Source organism: Zootermopsis nevadensis, unplaced genomic scaffold (genome assembly GCF_977971745.1).
Source record: "Zootermopsis nevadensis isolate Lab colony 2312 unplaced genomic scaffold, Znev_1.0 Znev_ptg000010l, whole genome shotgun sequence".
In the NCBI taxonomy this organism is placed as follows: Eukaryota; Metazoa; Arthropoda; class Insecta; order Blattodea; family Termopsidae; genus Zootermopsis; species Zootermopsis nevadensis.
Window position 1 is genome coordinate 1,290,112 of NW_028259142.1, and position 12,422 is coordinate 1,302,533.

The window sequence follows — 12,422 nt, forward strand, 5'->3', positions numbered from 1 at the left end:
GACCACCTTCAACGCCGTGAGAATCTCAAATCCGACAAATAAGTAGATAATTATAAAGTGCACAAACTTCAGCGAAAAATATTCATTTCGGGAAGTTATGACGGAATGAATCACTGCCATATTGACACAACTCAATGGAACTAAAACGAAAATATTCCAAATATGTCCCTTCTAAATATGTCATTCTACAGAGCGAGGACGGAGGCAGAAAGGAACTCCGAAACGTCGGTAAATACCTACCACACTAAACGTCGCGACATCCCAGAATTCAGTCTTCTAATTCTAATTTCTAAAAAGAATTTATCAAGTCCCGAAATTCCTTCGCCCTTCTGTGTAACGCCACTGCAGTGCGACAAATCACATTGACGAGAGTAAAAACTGACGCACAAAGTTTCTCAGAATATAAAATCAAAATCGATTTTTGTACAGAATCATGAGAGAACCCTAGCAAAAAAATATACTGCAGAGAAACTGTAATTTCGAAGAGCGGTAATTACCCGACAGAAATCGTTTGCCGATTCCAGGTTCCTTTTAATTCGTAACAACCACACAAGTCCTCAGTAAAAATTCGAAGCCGAACCACTTCATTCTCGTAATCAACCACGATTATTTCCCTAAACAGCATTAACCAGTTGATCGTTGTCATGGAGACGTAGGATCTGAATGCGAAAGTATCTTCGTGGAACAGATCACCATTTTAGTATCATCCTTGCATCTTCTAAATTCTCTTCTCCTTTCGAATTTCAGGATTAAAATTTTGCATGCATTTCTCACCTCTCCCAAACGTCGTCAGACTAACACTCAAAATGAATCATTTCTGTAATTTCATGTCGACGTATCGTGACTGCATGATTACGGGTGTTCACGGCGGTGTAAGCTCACGTTATGGGATTTAGGGCTCTTAGGAGTCGAATGTTTGTTGTTCTCAAATGCTGACGACAAGAAACTTAATTAAAATTAATTGTTTCCTTGTGATTGAGGTTGTAAAGCATTTACAACTGGACGCGACATCACAGACAATTTGCACGCGAGATGCGATGATTAGTGCAAACGGCGAGGAACAAGCCCACGACCTCTTGAACACCAGGTGGTTCTTATAATAACCACCGATCAATGCACGCGGAAAATTTCTAACAGGTAATTATTTTTCTCATTATATATCCATGCCAAGTTCTGGGTGACATAAATTAATCATTCTTTTCCTTCTTTTCGGCGCAGAGGCGAACGCCACGCCCGCTTTGATCACGCATTGTCTGGGGCGGCTGGCTTCGTATTTAATACATGCTGCATAGGAAACAGTTTTGTGCAGCGGAGACTCACAAAATCCCAAATCCCAGTCCTACTTCGCCGTCTCTCTGTGACTCCACCAGACACACACGCGTTCCGAGCGTCGCTTACCCAGAAATGGATGTTCCTACATCACACAAAAGCCATACGACAGAAAGACGTTTCGGCAGTCTTCTATTTTTACTTAGGATGGGTGGCGTAGCAGTCAACATGAAGCCGCAGTCAACAACACACGTCCTGTACAAGGCGTATTTGGAGTTGTGTTATTATGCTACGTTTTTGTCCGTATTTATGGATTGTCTACAGAAAACAGACGACTTGAAAGAATCCATGAAGAAAGTCCGTTTGTTGTTTGCATTTGGCTACGTTTCTTGGATACATCTGAGTCTCAGGTACTTCAACTTATACGAGGTGCGATCGGAAAGTTTCAAGACTGTGTCAATACAGGGCGAACCGGATGTAGTACGAGCTTCTGCCGCTAGGGGGTGCGGCCTACATTCATAGTGAATCAGTGTGCCAGCCGGCATCATCGAATTAGCATTTGTTTCTTAGTTACGGGCGTTTTGGTAGTGCATTACACCGACCCTCCTGCGATTTCGGAATGGCGTGTGCATCAAATTTTGCCAAAGACTCGCCAAAACGGCTACGGAAACCTATGAAATGCTAAAGCAAGCATTTGGGGAGTCCGCAAACTTTTGTGTGGCATTCACGTTTTAAAAATGGCCGAACCTCTGTCGATGATGACGAGCGTTCTGGACGACCATCTTCGAGCACAACGCCCGAAAATGTTACGAAGATTCGGCAGGCCATTCACGAAGATCGACGTCGTACCATCAACGACTTGTGCGACATTGTTGGGATAGGCTATGGGACCTGTCAGCTGATTCTAAAGGAAGAACTCCACATGCGACGCATCGCAGCCAAGTTTGTGCCAAGGCTCCTGTCTGAGGACCAGAAGCAGAATCGACTTCTCGTTTGTCAGGAGCTCAAAGATCTTGCAAGAACCGACCCCAACTTCCTTTCTAAGCTCCGTGTGACTTCTTCCTCTTCCCAAAGATGAAAATTCAGCTAAAGGGAAGGAGATTTGAGACGATAGAAGAGATTCAGGCAGAATCGCAGATGGTGCTTGACAGGCTGACAAAGAAAGATTTCCAGGGATGCTTCCAGGCTTGGCAGAGGCGCTGGGATCGTTGTGTTCACTCCCAGGGGAACTACTTCGAGGGTGATGGATGAATTTAATACCTGAGATAAGTGTACGGGTTTTTGTAGGCGCAGTCTTGAAACTTTCCGATCGCACCTCGTACTCGTTAATTAAAAGAAAACAGATCAACGCATTCTTACACTGTTACATGGAAATTGCTTTATAAAAATAAATCCGATTAACATTTCATAAGAAAATGTTTGTTACTGGGAAACTGGGCGTCTCTCAGCGGAAAAGAAACTTTTGTTTCATTCATAGGAATTCACTTGTTTGTACGTACACTGATGATATTTGGCGGCTGTGCCGCTTAGATTAGAAAACACGGCGACCGATGCAGTGATAGCGCATAGAGGTAAGTGACGCGGTCGGCACAGTGCTAAATGTTCTCACTGCAACACCAGTTTTCATTTTGGCCTAGACCTTCTGTAAATGAGCGTCTCATGTTTCAGTTTCAACAAAGTTGAAATCGAGTATCTGCTCAAATTTACGGAGAACTTCACATGGGAGGACATTCCGGCCAGAGATCCAGAATCTGGTCGCGTTACGATGGCCGGACGTGTCCAACTTGTACAAACGGGAGCGAAGTATGTGGCCATTTGCATGGTTGTGTTCCACGGGATTCAGTCATTCGTTCACATGTGGCAGAATCATGACATGGTCTTTACCACCTGGTATCCATTCGACGTTTCGAACAGCCCAGTGTATGAACTCATCAACATCGCGCAGGTACTGTTCTACTGTTAAAACATTTCTGCACAATCGATTTTGGTCTTCTGATTAGTAATGAGTGTGGACTTCTAGCTAGTTACAGGTCTTCCGGGGTTTCGCACTGCCTCCATAATGACGTTACTCCGAAACGATGGTAAACGCCGGCACAAATCAAAATTATTTCTGTACAAGGCCCATAGCTGAAGGAGTCCAAATAATGTACGTATAATCCTCTGAAGCCCAGCGGTAACTATATGTACCAGCTGCTTCAAAAATCAGTAACGCTTCATTTTGCATTTACATGTTTCGTATGATTCTCACTGTAAACGTCGATTATCTCCTTAAACAGCGTTAACCAGTTGATCTTTGTAATGGTGAAGTGTTGTGTTTTCTTCGCGGTACGGACTGAATCTTTAAATATTATTCAGATTCCTACGCACTGTATCTATGAGTTTCGCGTGATTCTCACTGTAAACAGCGATTATTTCTTTAAACAGCGTTAACCAGCTGATCTTTGTAATGGTGAAGTGTGGTGTTTTCTTCGCGGTACGGACTGAATTCTTAAATATTATTTAGAGGACCTTCGGCTTCAGATAGTTAATCAGTAAATTAAAAACAAATATCCTTTCATGTTCAGACGTTCAGTCAATGCGTAAAACAGATGATGAGAGATACTAACACATTCCATTTCGTTTGTGTGTTGACAGTTCAGTGCATTTGTGCTGGTCACAGGTGTGTTCGCCGGTTTCCAAGGCTTGTACGCCATACTTGTGTGTGTGGCTTGTAGCCAGCTCGAGAAGCTTAGAGCGAATCTCTCATCTAGCGGCGCAGAAATTGCAACTCCGGACCAGGACTCCGGAGACAACCCGGAATCAGATCCGGGCCCTGACAAAATTCAGGAACAACTCAACGACTGCATACGTCACCATCAGATTACGCAACTGTACGTAGTGCGAATTTAACGCGTGTCTTCGTAGGGATTACAGCAGAAATAGAAGTTCTCTGTAACAACGTCTTTGATTTTCGTTTCGCAGGTACATGCAGGAGCTGGAAAAGTCGCTGAGCTCAGCGTTAGGCGGACTATTCTTCTGTCTGCTGGCCGCAATGTGCTTCGTGTCATTTTCTGTCGTGACGGTAAAAATGTTTGTCTTTCCAAACTAAGGTACGCTTCCAAGTAGCAGTGTAAATTTACTAAGATTTTAGGTTTTAACGACGATGGCGATCTTGATGTTGGTTTTCGGGGTTGCAACGCCGTGTGGACGTGTCTATGTAGACACCGATGTTTCGGAGAAATATACTGCCTCCATCTTCAGGACTGAAGTCAGCTTACTAAACCATGCAAGGAAATTAGTCACGTTTAAAGCAGGCCGACATGCTTCAAATGGCAGTTGGATGTTCATGTTTGTACCAATTAGCGCTCCGATTTAATGATCCCTGGCTCTCCTCGTGTGTGAAATAGCAAATCCCAGCTCTGGCGTAAGACTGTAGCGCTGTTGTCAGCCCGTCATCTGAACGCGCGGTGATCAGTGACGGGTGATTGAATCGCAAGCAAAGGACGTTACTGTTGGACCAATGCCCTCCAGGGGTCTGATTGGAGGTCGATACATTTTCCGAAATCACCTTTTCACCAGACACGTTTAACTTTCTTTTTTAGAGCTGGGGAGATCACAACGACGTGTCGCAGGCGCTGGTGATGTACGTCTGTATGATGTCCAACGTATTTGTGTTTTGCTGGCTGGGAAGTGAATTGTCCGATCAGGTAACTGATGACAAGCAAAACATTGTTTCCCCAGCGTAATTAATCACAGATACCAAACGTAAATTTACTTTGGTTGTGCCAGATACGCTCATTTAAACGCTTCTTAACCTGGAAATATGTTGCAGGCAGCAACCAGCCATAACGCTCGTCAGTACCCCTTTTAAGTCGTCCCACAAATTTGTAAGCGTTCCTCTTGGTCATAGCTAATCGCCATATTGAACTACAATTCTTCTGTAATTTTCGCTATTTTATACCCTCTTACCATGAGAAATTGTTCGTAAATCATTCCTCTTCTTTGCAGCCATGTCAGTCTCGCCACAATAGAAACCAAAAATGTAGATGAGGGAAGTTTCATTTTGGTTTTTATTTTCTCCCGCCAATTTTCAGTGTTGCCAAGTTTAATTATTAAATAAACTAGAATGTTCTTTGATGTATTTTAGTCTCTGTCGTGCGTTGTTTTGTTCCTGTTGAAGGCTCAGCGCGTGCGCGATGCAGCCTGGAACAGCAACTGGGTGGGAAGTCCCGTCCGATTTCAACGCTGCCTCGTGTTCATCATCGCCTCAGCCAACAAAGAGTTCAAGCTCACGGCGGGGAAATATGTTCCCATGGCCAACAAAACAACGTTAAATGTACGTACCATTCACACTGCAGCAAAACTTGATTATTCTAGGGGGATTTGCTCTCTCGCAAGCATAAATTATTTTTATCTTAAGTTAGTCGGGGTTGACTATTAAGTTTAATTAAAAAAGGGAGAAATTTCATTTTTTAATGGTTCACTGAATATTCTAACATTTGCAGTGGCAAAAGGTTTGCTTTTTTTAATGATACGACTTTTTGTCTGCAGATGATGAATCAGACAATCTCCTTCTTCATGTTCCTTCTCCACATGAAGAGGAAGACCGAGGAAACGATCTAATCTACTTCACATAGAACTGAATATTCTTTTTGAAATTTTTTCGAAGCAATTTTACATTGATCAGAATAGATATCAGACATTAATTAGATGCGGTCTCACAAAAATCTCCAAATACACACACGTGTGTGTGTGTAAACAATATTTTAATATAGCCTAATATGTAACCATAAAACCTCAATTAAATATAATCAACAACACAAACATAATATTTAAGAGGAAACGATATTAATGGTATCAAACATCATACAGATCCAACAATAATAATAATAATAATTTATATTAAAACACAGTTCTAAAATACTACAGCCGTTTCGGGGATATTTTGGATTTGTATCCCATTGTGTATCCAATCGCTCCTCTCAAAACCCAGTTTAATTTTTGAAATTCTTACAATTTTAATTTCCGTTCTCTTACCTTCTGGTGGGGGCCGAGTTCCAATAACCTAATTTGCTAATGGCGCTGTCATTTTCTTGTAAAACCCGAAAAATATTTTCTTCCTTCCTGTACGGAACCTTAGGTACAGTGAGAACATTTGGCGACTGTGCCGTTAGGACTACGAACGGCGGGAACTCACGCGCTGATCTCACATACAGCGAAAAACACAAGGACAGAGACAGATGAGAACATATTTTGACTGTTTGTTGAGCGACGTGGTTCTGGGTTCCATAAACCCCATTAATGTAGACTAGTTTTATTTAAAGGAATTAGTTGTGGGCGGGGCTAACGCAGTCCCGTCGTGTTCGCGATCCAGTCTCGCAGAACAGAGACGCGAGTGTATACACCGGGGAACCTCCCAAGTCCGCAACCAACGCCCCAGGACACGACGCCCGTCAGAACACCACGGATCACCAGAGGTCCACCGGAATCACCCTGTAACACGGGCAACAGGACCCACCATCAGCCTTCTAAAGTGCACGATCGTGTAAATCATATTTAAGAAATCAGTCCGTACCGCGAAGAAAACACCACGCTTCACCATTACAAAGATCAACTGGTTAACGCAGTTTAAGGAAATGATCGCTGTTTACAGTGAGAATCACGCGAAACTCATAGATACAGTGCGTAGGCATGTAAATAATATTTAAAGATTCAGTCCGTACCGCGAAGAAAACACCACACTTCACCATTACAAAGATCAACTGGTTAACTCTGTTTAAGGAAATAATCGCTGTTTATAATGAGAATCACACGAAACACAGAAATATTCTATGCGCGTAAAACGTATTGTTAGTAAATGTTAAAATAGAAGGTACATATACTTACCACTGTGTCTTAATGAGTTGAAGACCAATTATGAACTTTATCTCCGTAGCAGATTATAGTATTTCGTAAATTTATACTGATTTATCCTCTAAATTGATGTTTTGTAGTTTAATTTCGCGATTTTAATTATTTATCGTACTCCGGACTGCTAACGAGTTTAAATGTTCTATACATGAGGGATCAGTTGAAAGGCTATTACCTGCTCCATGGAGTTAGTTAGCTCGCTCGTTAGTAAGTTAGTTAGCTCGTTAGTCTGTATGAATGCTGCAGTGCACGTTTGCCTACTTGGCAGGAGTCTGTGCCTCCGGTCGGATATCGCCCTGCACACAACATGCGCGATGTTAGCTCCGGGTAGACCTCGTGGCATACACCGCGACTGACGATGGTGACATTAGCCCTTCGGAGCAAGTTACCCTGGAAGGAGGAACGAAACGTTGTCTTCTGAAAGAACCTTTACTGCATGCGAAAATAGTTCAAGACAAACATCACTGGAGGTTACATTACGCTCGTAATCAGTAAGGACACTTGGTGGATGTCAAATCCTTCCGAAAAGTTATGACTCAGTAGTTAAAGCCAACACGAATCCACGAATCCCTTTAACTGTTCTGCTTGAATCTGTTTCCACAAAGACGCGGAAGAATGCTTGGAATATTTTATCTGTTTACTTAGCGACAGGAGCCACGGTGGTCCACCGGTTAGAACGCTGGCCTTGTAATCCTGGGGGTCTCGGGTTCGATTCCCGGCGGTGCCCGAATTTATAACTTGTGTTGGGCAAGGCCGTGGTCTAGGCAACACGGAGTTTTCCTCCGTGGCATCCCAACAATTACTCCATTCACACACAGAAGAAGGCAATGGCAAACCACTTCTGGATCATCTGCCAAGAACGTATATGAACAGGTCCCAGTCCGAGAAAAGGATGGAAGGATCCTGTTCATATGGACCTGTCGTCAGACAGAACACTAAATAATAATAATAAAATAACTTTGCGACGTTGACAGAAGTGAGGTTATGTAGAGTCGAATTACGTGACGACTAGCAAACTGAAAAGGAAATGGCGCATCGTAGCCTAATTTTAAATACTACTATCCCAGATGGGATTCGGTCTGAGGAAAACCACGATAAACTGGGTCAGGACAGCCGATCTCCGGGGCCGAGATAAGAAATCCCTGAACATTCCGAGTGATAATCAGGAGTGCCAACTGCTCGGTCAGAAATGTAACTGTAAAACTTGCCCTGTTTTTGGATGCTGCGTGTGACTCACCGTCTGTTTCCTGGCTTTCGACCTGGCGAGTTCCTTGTTCTGCGACATGAAGGCCGCAGACGCCTGCACCACCTGGCGGTGGCCCCATCCGGACACTTTGGCCTTCGCCCCGGTGGCTGCGAGGTAGTTCCGCGACGGAAGCCTGATGGCCCTGACATTCGGCCCGATAACGAACGGGGGCTTCACCTGCAAACGAACGGACTGTCGTGCAGACACAGCAGCTCTTGGGAGAACGCTGGGATTCACACATCCTGAATTAGGGCGGGCATAAGAATAATTGGTGAGCTTTCATGTTCCGACGGCGACGAGTATTAATATGACTGTTTTCTGGGAGACTGACCGACGTTTCAGAGATGCATACTGCATCCGTCGTGGCGAGCGCTAAGATGCTGCAGGGATCAGTCAGCTTCCGGACTACGCGGTGCAACATGCCAGAAGACAGCCATCTTCAAAGGAAGGCTAACCTAACCTGACGTGGGTGTACTTTATTCTTGTGAAACAAGACAAAGTAGATAAGGAGAAGAAAACTACAGAGAAACAGAGGGAGCTCGGCCGCCACAGTCGCCCTACCTTGAGCAGCGCGATGTCGTAATCGTATACGTCCTGGTCGTACATCTGGTGAGGAATGACCCGGGCGACCCCGTGCAATGCGCCACCTTCGTCATTTCTGTTGGACCCGGCCCTCAGACTCAAGGTCACAGCTTCCACGATTTCTCCCTCGTCCCAGTCTCTGCCGTGATAGCAAATTACAGTCAGATGCGACACGACAAAGGTCGGACTGCATTCTGAACTAAGAGCTCACGTTCGGTAGGTTGGGTTAGATTAGGTTAGATTAGGTTAGGTTAAGTTAGGTTAGATTAAGTTAGGTTAGGTTAGATTAAGTTAGGTTAGGTTAGATTAGGTTAGGTTAGTTTAGGTTAGGCTAGGTTAGGTTAGATTAAGTTAGGTTATGTTAGATTAAGTTAGGTTAGGTTAGGTTAGATTAGGTTAGGTTAGTTTAGGTTAGTTTAGGTTAGTTTAGGTTAGGTTAGGTTAGATTAGGTTAGGTTAGATTAAGTTAGGTTAGGTTAGATTAGGTTAGGTTAGTTTAGGTTAGGTTAGCTTAGGTTAGATTAAGTTAGGTTATGTTAGATTAAGTTAGGTTAGGTTAGGTTAGTTTAGGTTAGTTTAGGTTAGGTTAGGTTAGGTTAGATTAAGTTAGGTTATGTTAGATTAAGTTAGGTTAGGTTAGGTTAGATAATTTCATTCATTGAATGTTTGTATACACATTTTTAGGACACCCTGTACAATTGATTTTAAATGCGATATTATTTATTGTAGTAACGTAATGGAAGATCTACTTGCCTCACGACGCAATGAGCCGCTGTTACCGCCCATCTCCGGCTGATAATGGAAGCCCCGCATTTATGTTCACCTTCAAACTGCAGGGACAGCTTTGAAATTGCAAAGAAACGAATAACTTTATTAGTTAATTTTGCACTGCTATATACACAACAAACTACATTGGCAGTCTACCTGGATAAGTCAGCACTTGTTCACATAATCAAGAAAGTTTCGGCGCGTCCTGAAGATGGAAGTGATACGTCACTCCGAAACATTGGTAATCGCCTATTGCTGAGAAAGCTGTGTTTTACATACCGAGTGAGATGTCAGGTCCTCGTGGCGACGGTTGATTGTCTTACACGGCGTAACATCCCACAAAAACAGTCATTTATAGATAATCTTTACTTTAGATCACAGGAAATATTTCAATTCCTTCCAAAATAAGTCTTACATATTAAGAGAACTGAAGGTCTTTGTAATAATACATACCTGATACGGAATCTTGCTAATGTTGACCAGCTTTCCACCAACTATTCGGACAAAATTCTTATCAGGAGCACCTGAAGAGAACATAGTCGTTCAGTTTCATATTATGGCACGCATTACTTGACTGTAAACCGTGTTACAAAGACTCTGGACCTTTCGTGAATATTTATCGCGTATAGGCTTGCGTTTTTAATGGCGAGTTTCATGAAAATCCAATAATTTGAAAAGTAAAAATTATCAGAATTACAAATTTCAAAGTGGTTGATGATCCATCCCATCGTTCAGACCAAGAGACAGGCAAATTATCTTATGCCACTGTCAGATAAACGTTAGAGACTGAACGGATTAGCTGCATTTCGCTTCAAAGGAAAAATGTCACGGTATTAACTTATTAATAAAAAATTTCACTGAAGGTACGCGATCTCTGGGTTAATAACACGACTTTCTGGACGCGGCGTGGAGGAAAATTCTAGACACAGATACCAGATACTTAGTTATAAAGAATCCGCCGAACGTTTGCTAGACATGCTTCACGTGGCACATTAACATTTAAACTTTAAGAATAATTAAGAATAATACTCACAGAACGAATAATAAATACTGAAAAATATTACAAGAGCTGTTACACTTTCCACCCTCATCGCTATTTAGACGTAACTAACTATCGGCACTCTGCTACCACCACGCAGCATGCAGAGATAACACTGTTTGCGCTAAGCTTACTTACTAAGCCCTAAGACTGCACACTTAAGCAGCGTAATTATATTGCCCACGAATTTTATTTGCAACTTCTGCTTTTCGTCATCTTTACACTGGGGCATATTTTTGGACAAGGCCCCTATTTTATTAATTTAATGTTTTCAATCTAATCGATCCTGACAAAACTAGGCCAACTTCCGAAACGTCGTGTGGTTTTAAAGATGAAAATCATGTACGCGCTTCTCATCCCCCTCATGAGTGCCACGTGGCCCGTTCGCAACGCCGTGAAAATCGAGGCGGTATGCTCCTCCGAAACGCTGCTATCCGCAAGTCCAGACGGTGTTACAACCCAGAAGACGGAAGTCTTAGAGCGAGAGCACGAACTTCGTCTAAATAACATTTAAGAATCCAGTCCGTACCGCGAAGAAAACACAAGACTTCACCATTGAAAAGATCAACTAGTTAACGCCGTTTAAGGAAATAATCGCTGTTTACAGTGAGAATCACGTGAAACTCATAGATACACTGCGTAGGCGTCTAGATAATATTTAAGAATCCAGTCCGTACCGCGAAGAAAACACCACACTTCACCATTACAAAGATCAAATGGTTAACGCCGTTTAAGGAAATAATCGCTGTTTATAATGAGACACGCACTGCGTACAAAATATTTAGACAGAGAGTCCGTACCGCGAAGAAAACACCACACTTCACCATTACATAGATCAAATGGTTAACGCCGTTTAAGGAAATAATCGCTGTTTACAGACAGAATCATAAGAAACGTATTAATACAAGATTTTAAGAGTTGATTATTGTTAAAGTAGATGGTACATGCAGTTACCATCGGGCTTTAAAGGGTTACCTTCGTGGAAATTGAAGTGTAAACATGCTGGCAATTAAAAATGACGTATTAATTTAAAAGGAGGTACGCATTTGTTTGTCAGACGCGGCGTGGCATTCTTCGCCAAGTTGACCCTGATCTTGTGTACGATCTCCTGACTGCTTCAGATAAGAACATTCATTTGTTATCTTGAGTATCTGACAGAAAAATAACCTGCAATGGCTACATTAATTATCAAATTAGGAAATAAAGCCATGCCTTATCTCAAATAATAACGTAGCCTCTTTAAAGGGAATGGCTGAGGAAGACCACGAAAATATAAGCCAGAATACCCGGTGCAGTGTCAATGGAACGAACTTTGTAGCTCCAAAATAAAACCACGTCATGAGTACTTAAACTACGACGAAAGAATTATATTTAGTTTGTTGCATTTTAAAATGCAATTTGGTGTCTTGATATTGCGGGAAATCTTCTTCTTAAAATTTTCAACATCGTGACACTCGCGAGAAAATTAGGTAAGTTATAAGATATTTCTTTGCATTCGTTCGAATAACAATAATTAATATTTACAAACTTATTCTGAAGAGTGTTTACGCAGAAAAATATCTCACTGATACGCGACACAACGAGTGACGCGTACATGATCACTTCAGACTTTGTAACAAAAATGTCACT

The 12,422-nt window shown here is 42.4% G+C and overlaps 2 protein-coding genes across 4 annotated transcripts; one reads left to right on the top strand and one right to left on the bottom strand.

Moving 5' to 3' along the window:
* Positions 1 to 1,476: 1,476 nt before the first annotated feature.
* Positions 1,477 to 5,932, top strand: LOC110827263 (4-vinylanisole receptor). Its single transcript, XM_022058756.2, has 7 exons — positions 1,477 to 1,679; positions 2,938 to 3,214; positions 3,904 to 4,139; positions 4,231 to 4,330; positions 4,851 to 4,955; positions 5,429 to 5,584; positions 5,800 to 5,932. The coding sequence occupies exons 1-7, from the start codon at positions 1,477 to 1,479 to the stop codon at positions 5,869 to 5,871; spliced, it is 1,149 nt and encodes a 382-aa protein (XP_021914448.2). The 3' UTR covers positions 5,872 to 5,932.
* LOC110827261 (trypsin-7) lies at positions 5,708 to 12,318 on the bottom strand. 3 transcript variants are annotated; one of them, XM_022058751.2, is made up of 7 exons: positions 10,788 to 12,316; positions 10,208 to 10,278; positions 9,740 to 9,828; positions 8,966 to 9,125; positions 8,396 to 8,581; positions 7,420 to 7,548; positions 5,708 to 6,741 (listed from the first exon to the last, which is right to left on the bottom strand). In XM_022058751.2, exons 1-7 carry the CDS (start codon positions 10,843 to 10,845, stop codon positions 6,592 to 6,594), a joined length of 843 nt encoding a protein of 280 aa, XP_021914443.1. In that variant the 5' UTR covers positions 10,846 to 12,316; the 3' UTR covers positions 5,708 to 6,591. The 3 variants fall into 3 exon arrangements, with proteins under 3 accessions (XP_021914443.1, XP_021914445.1, XP_021914444.1); XM_022058752.2 differs by having other exon boundaries at positions 6,639 to 6,741; positions 7,334 to 7,548; XM_022058753.2 differs by lacking the exon at positions 7,420 to 7,548 and having other exon boundaries at positions 6,075 to 6,741; positions 10,788 to 12,318.
* Positions 12,319 to 12,422: the final 104 nt, after the last annotated feature.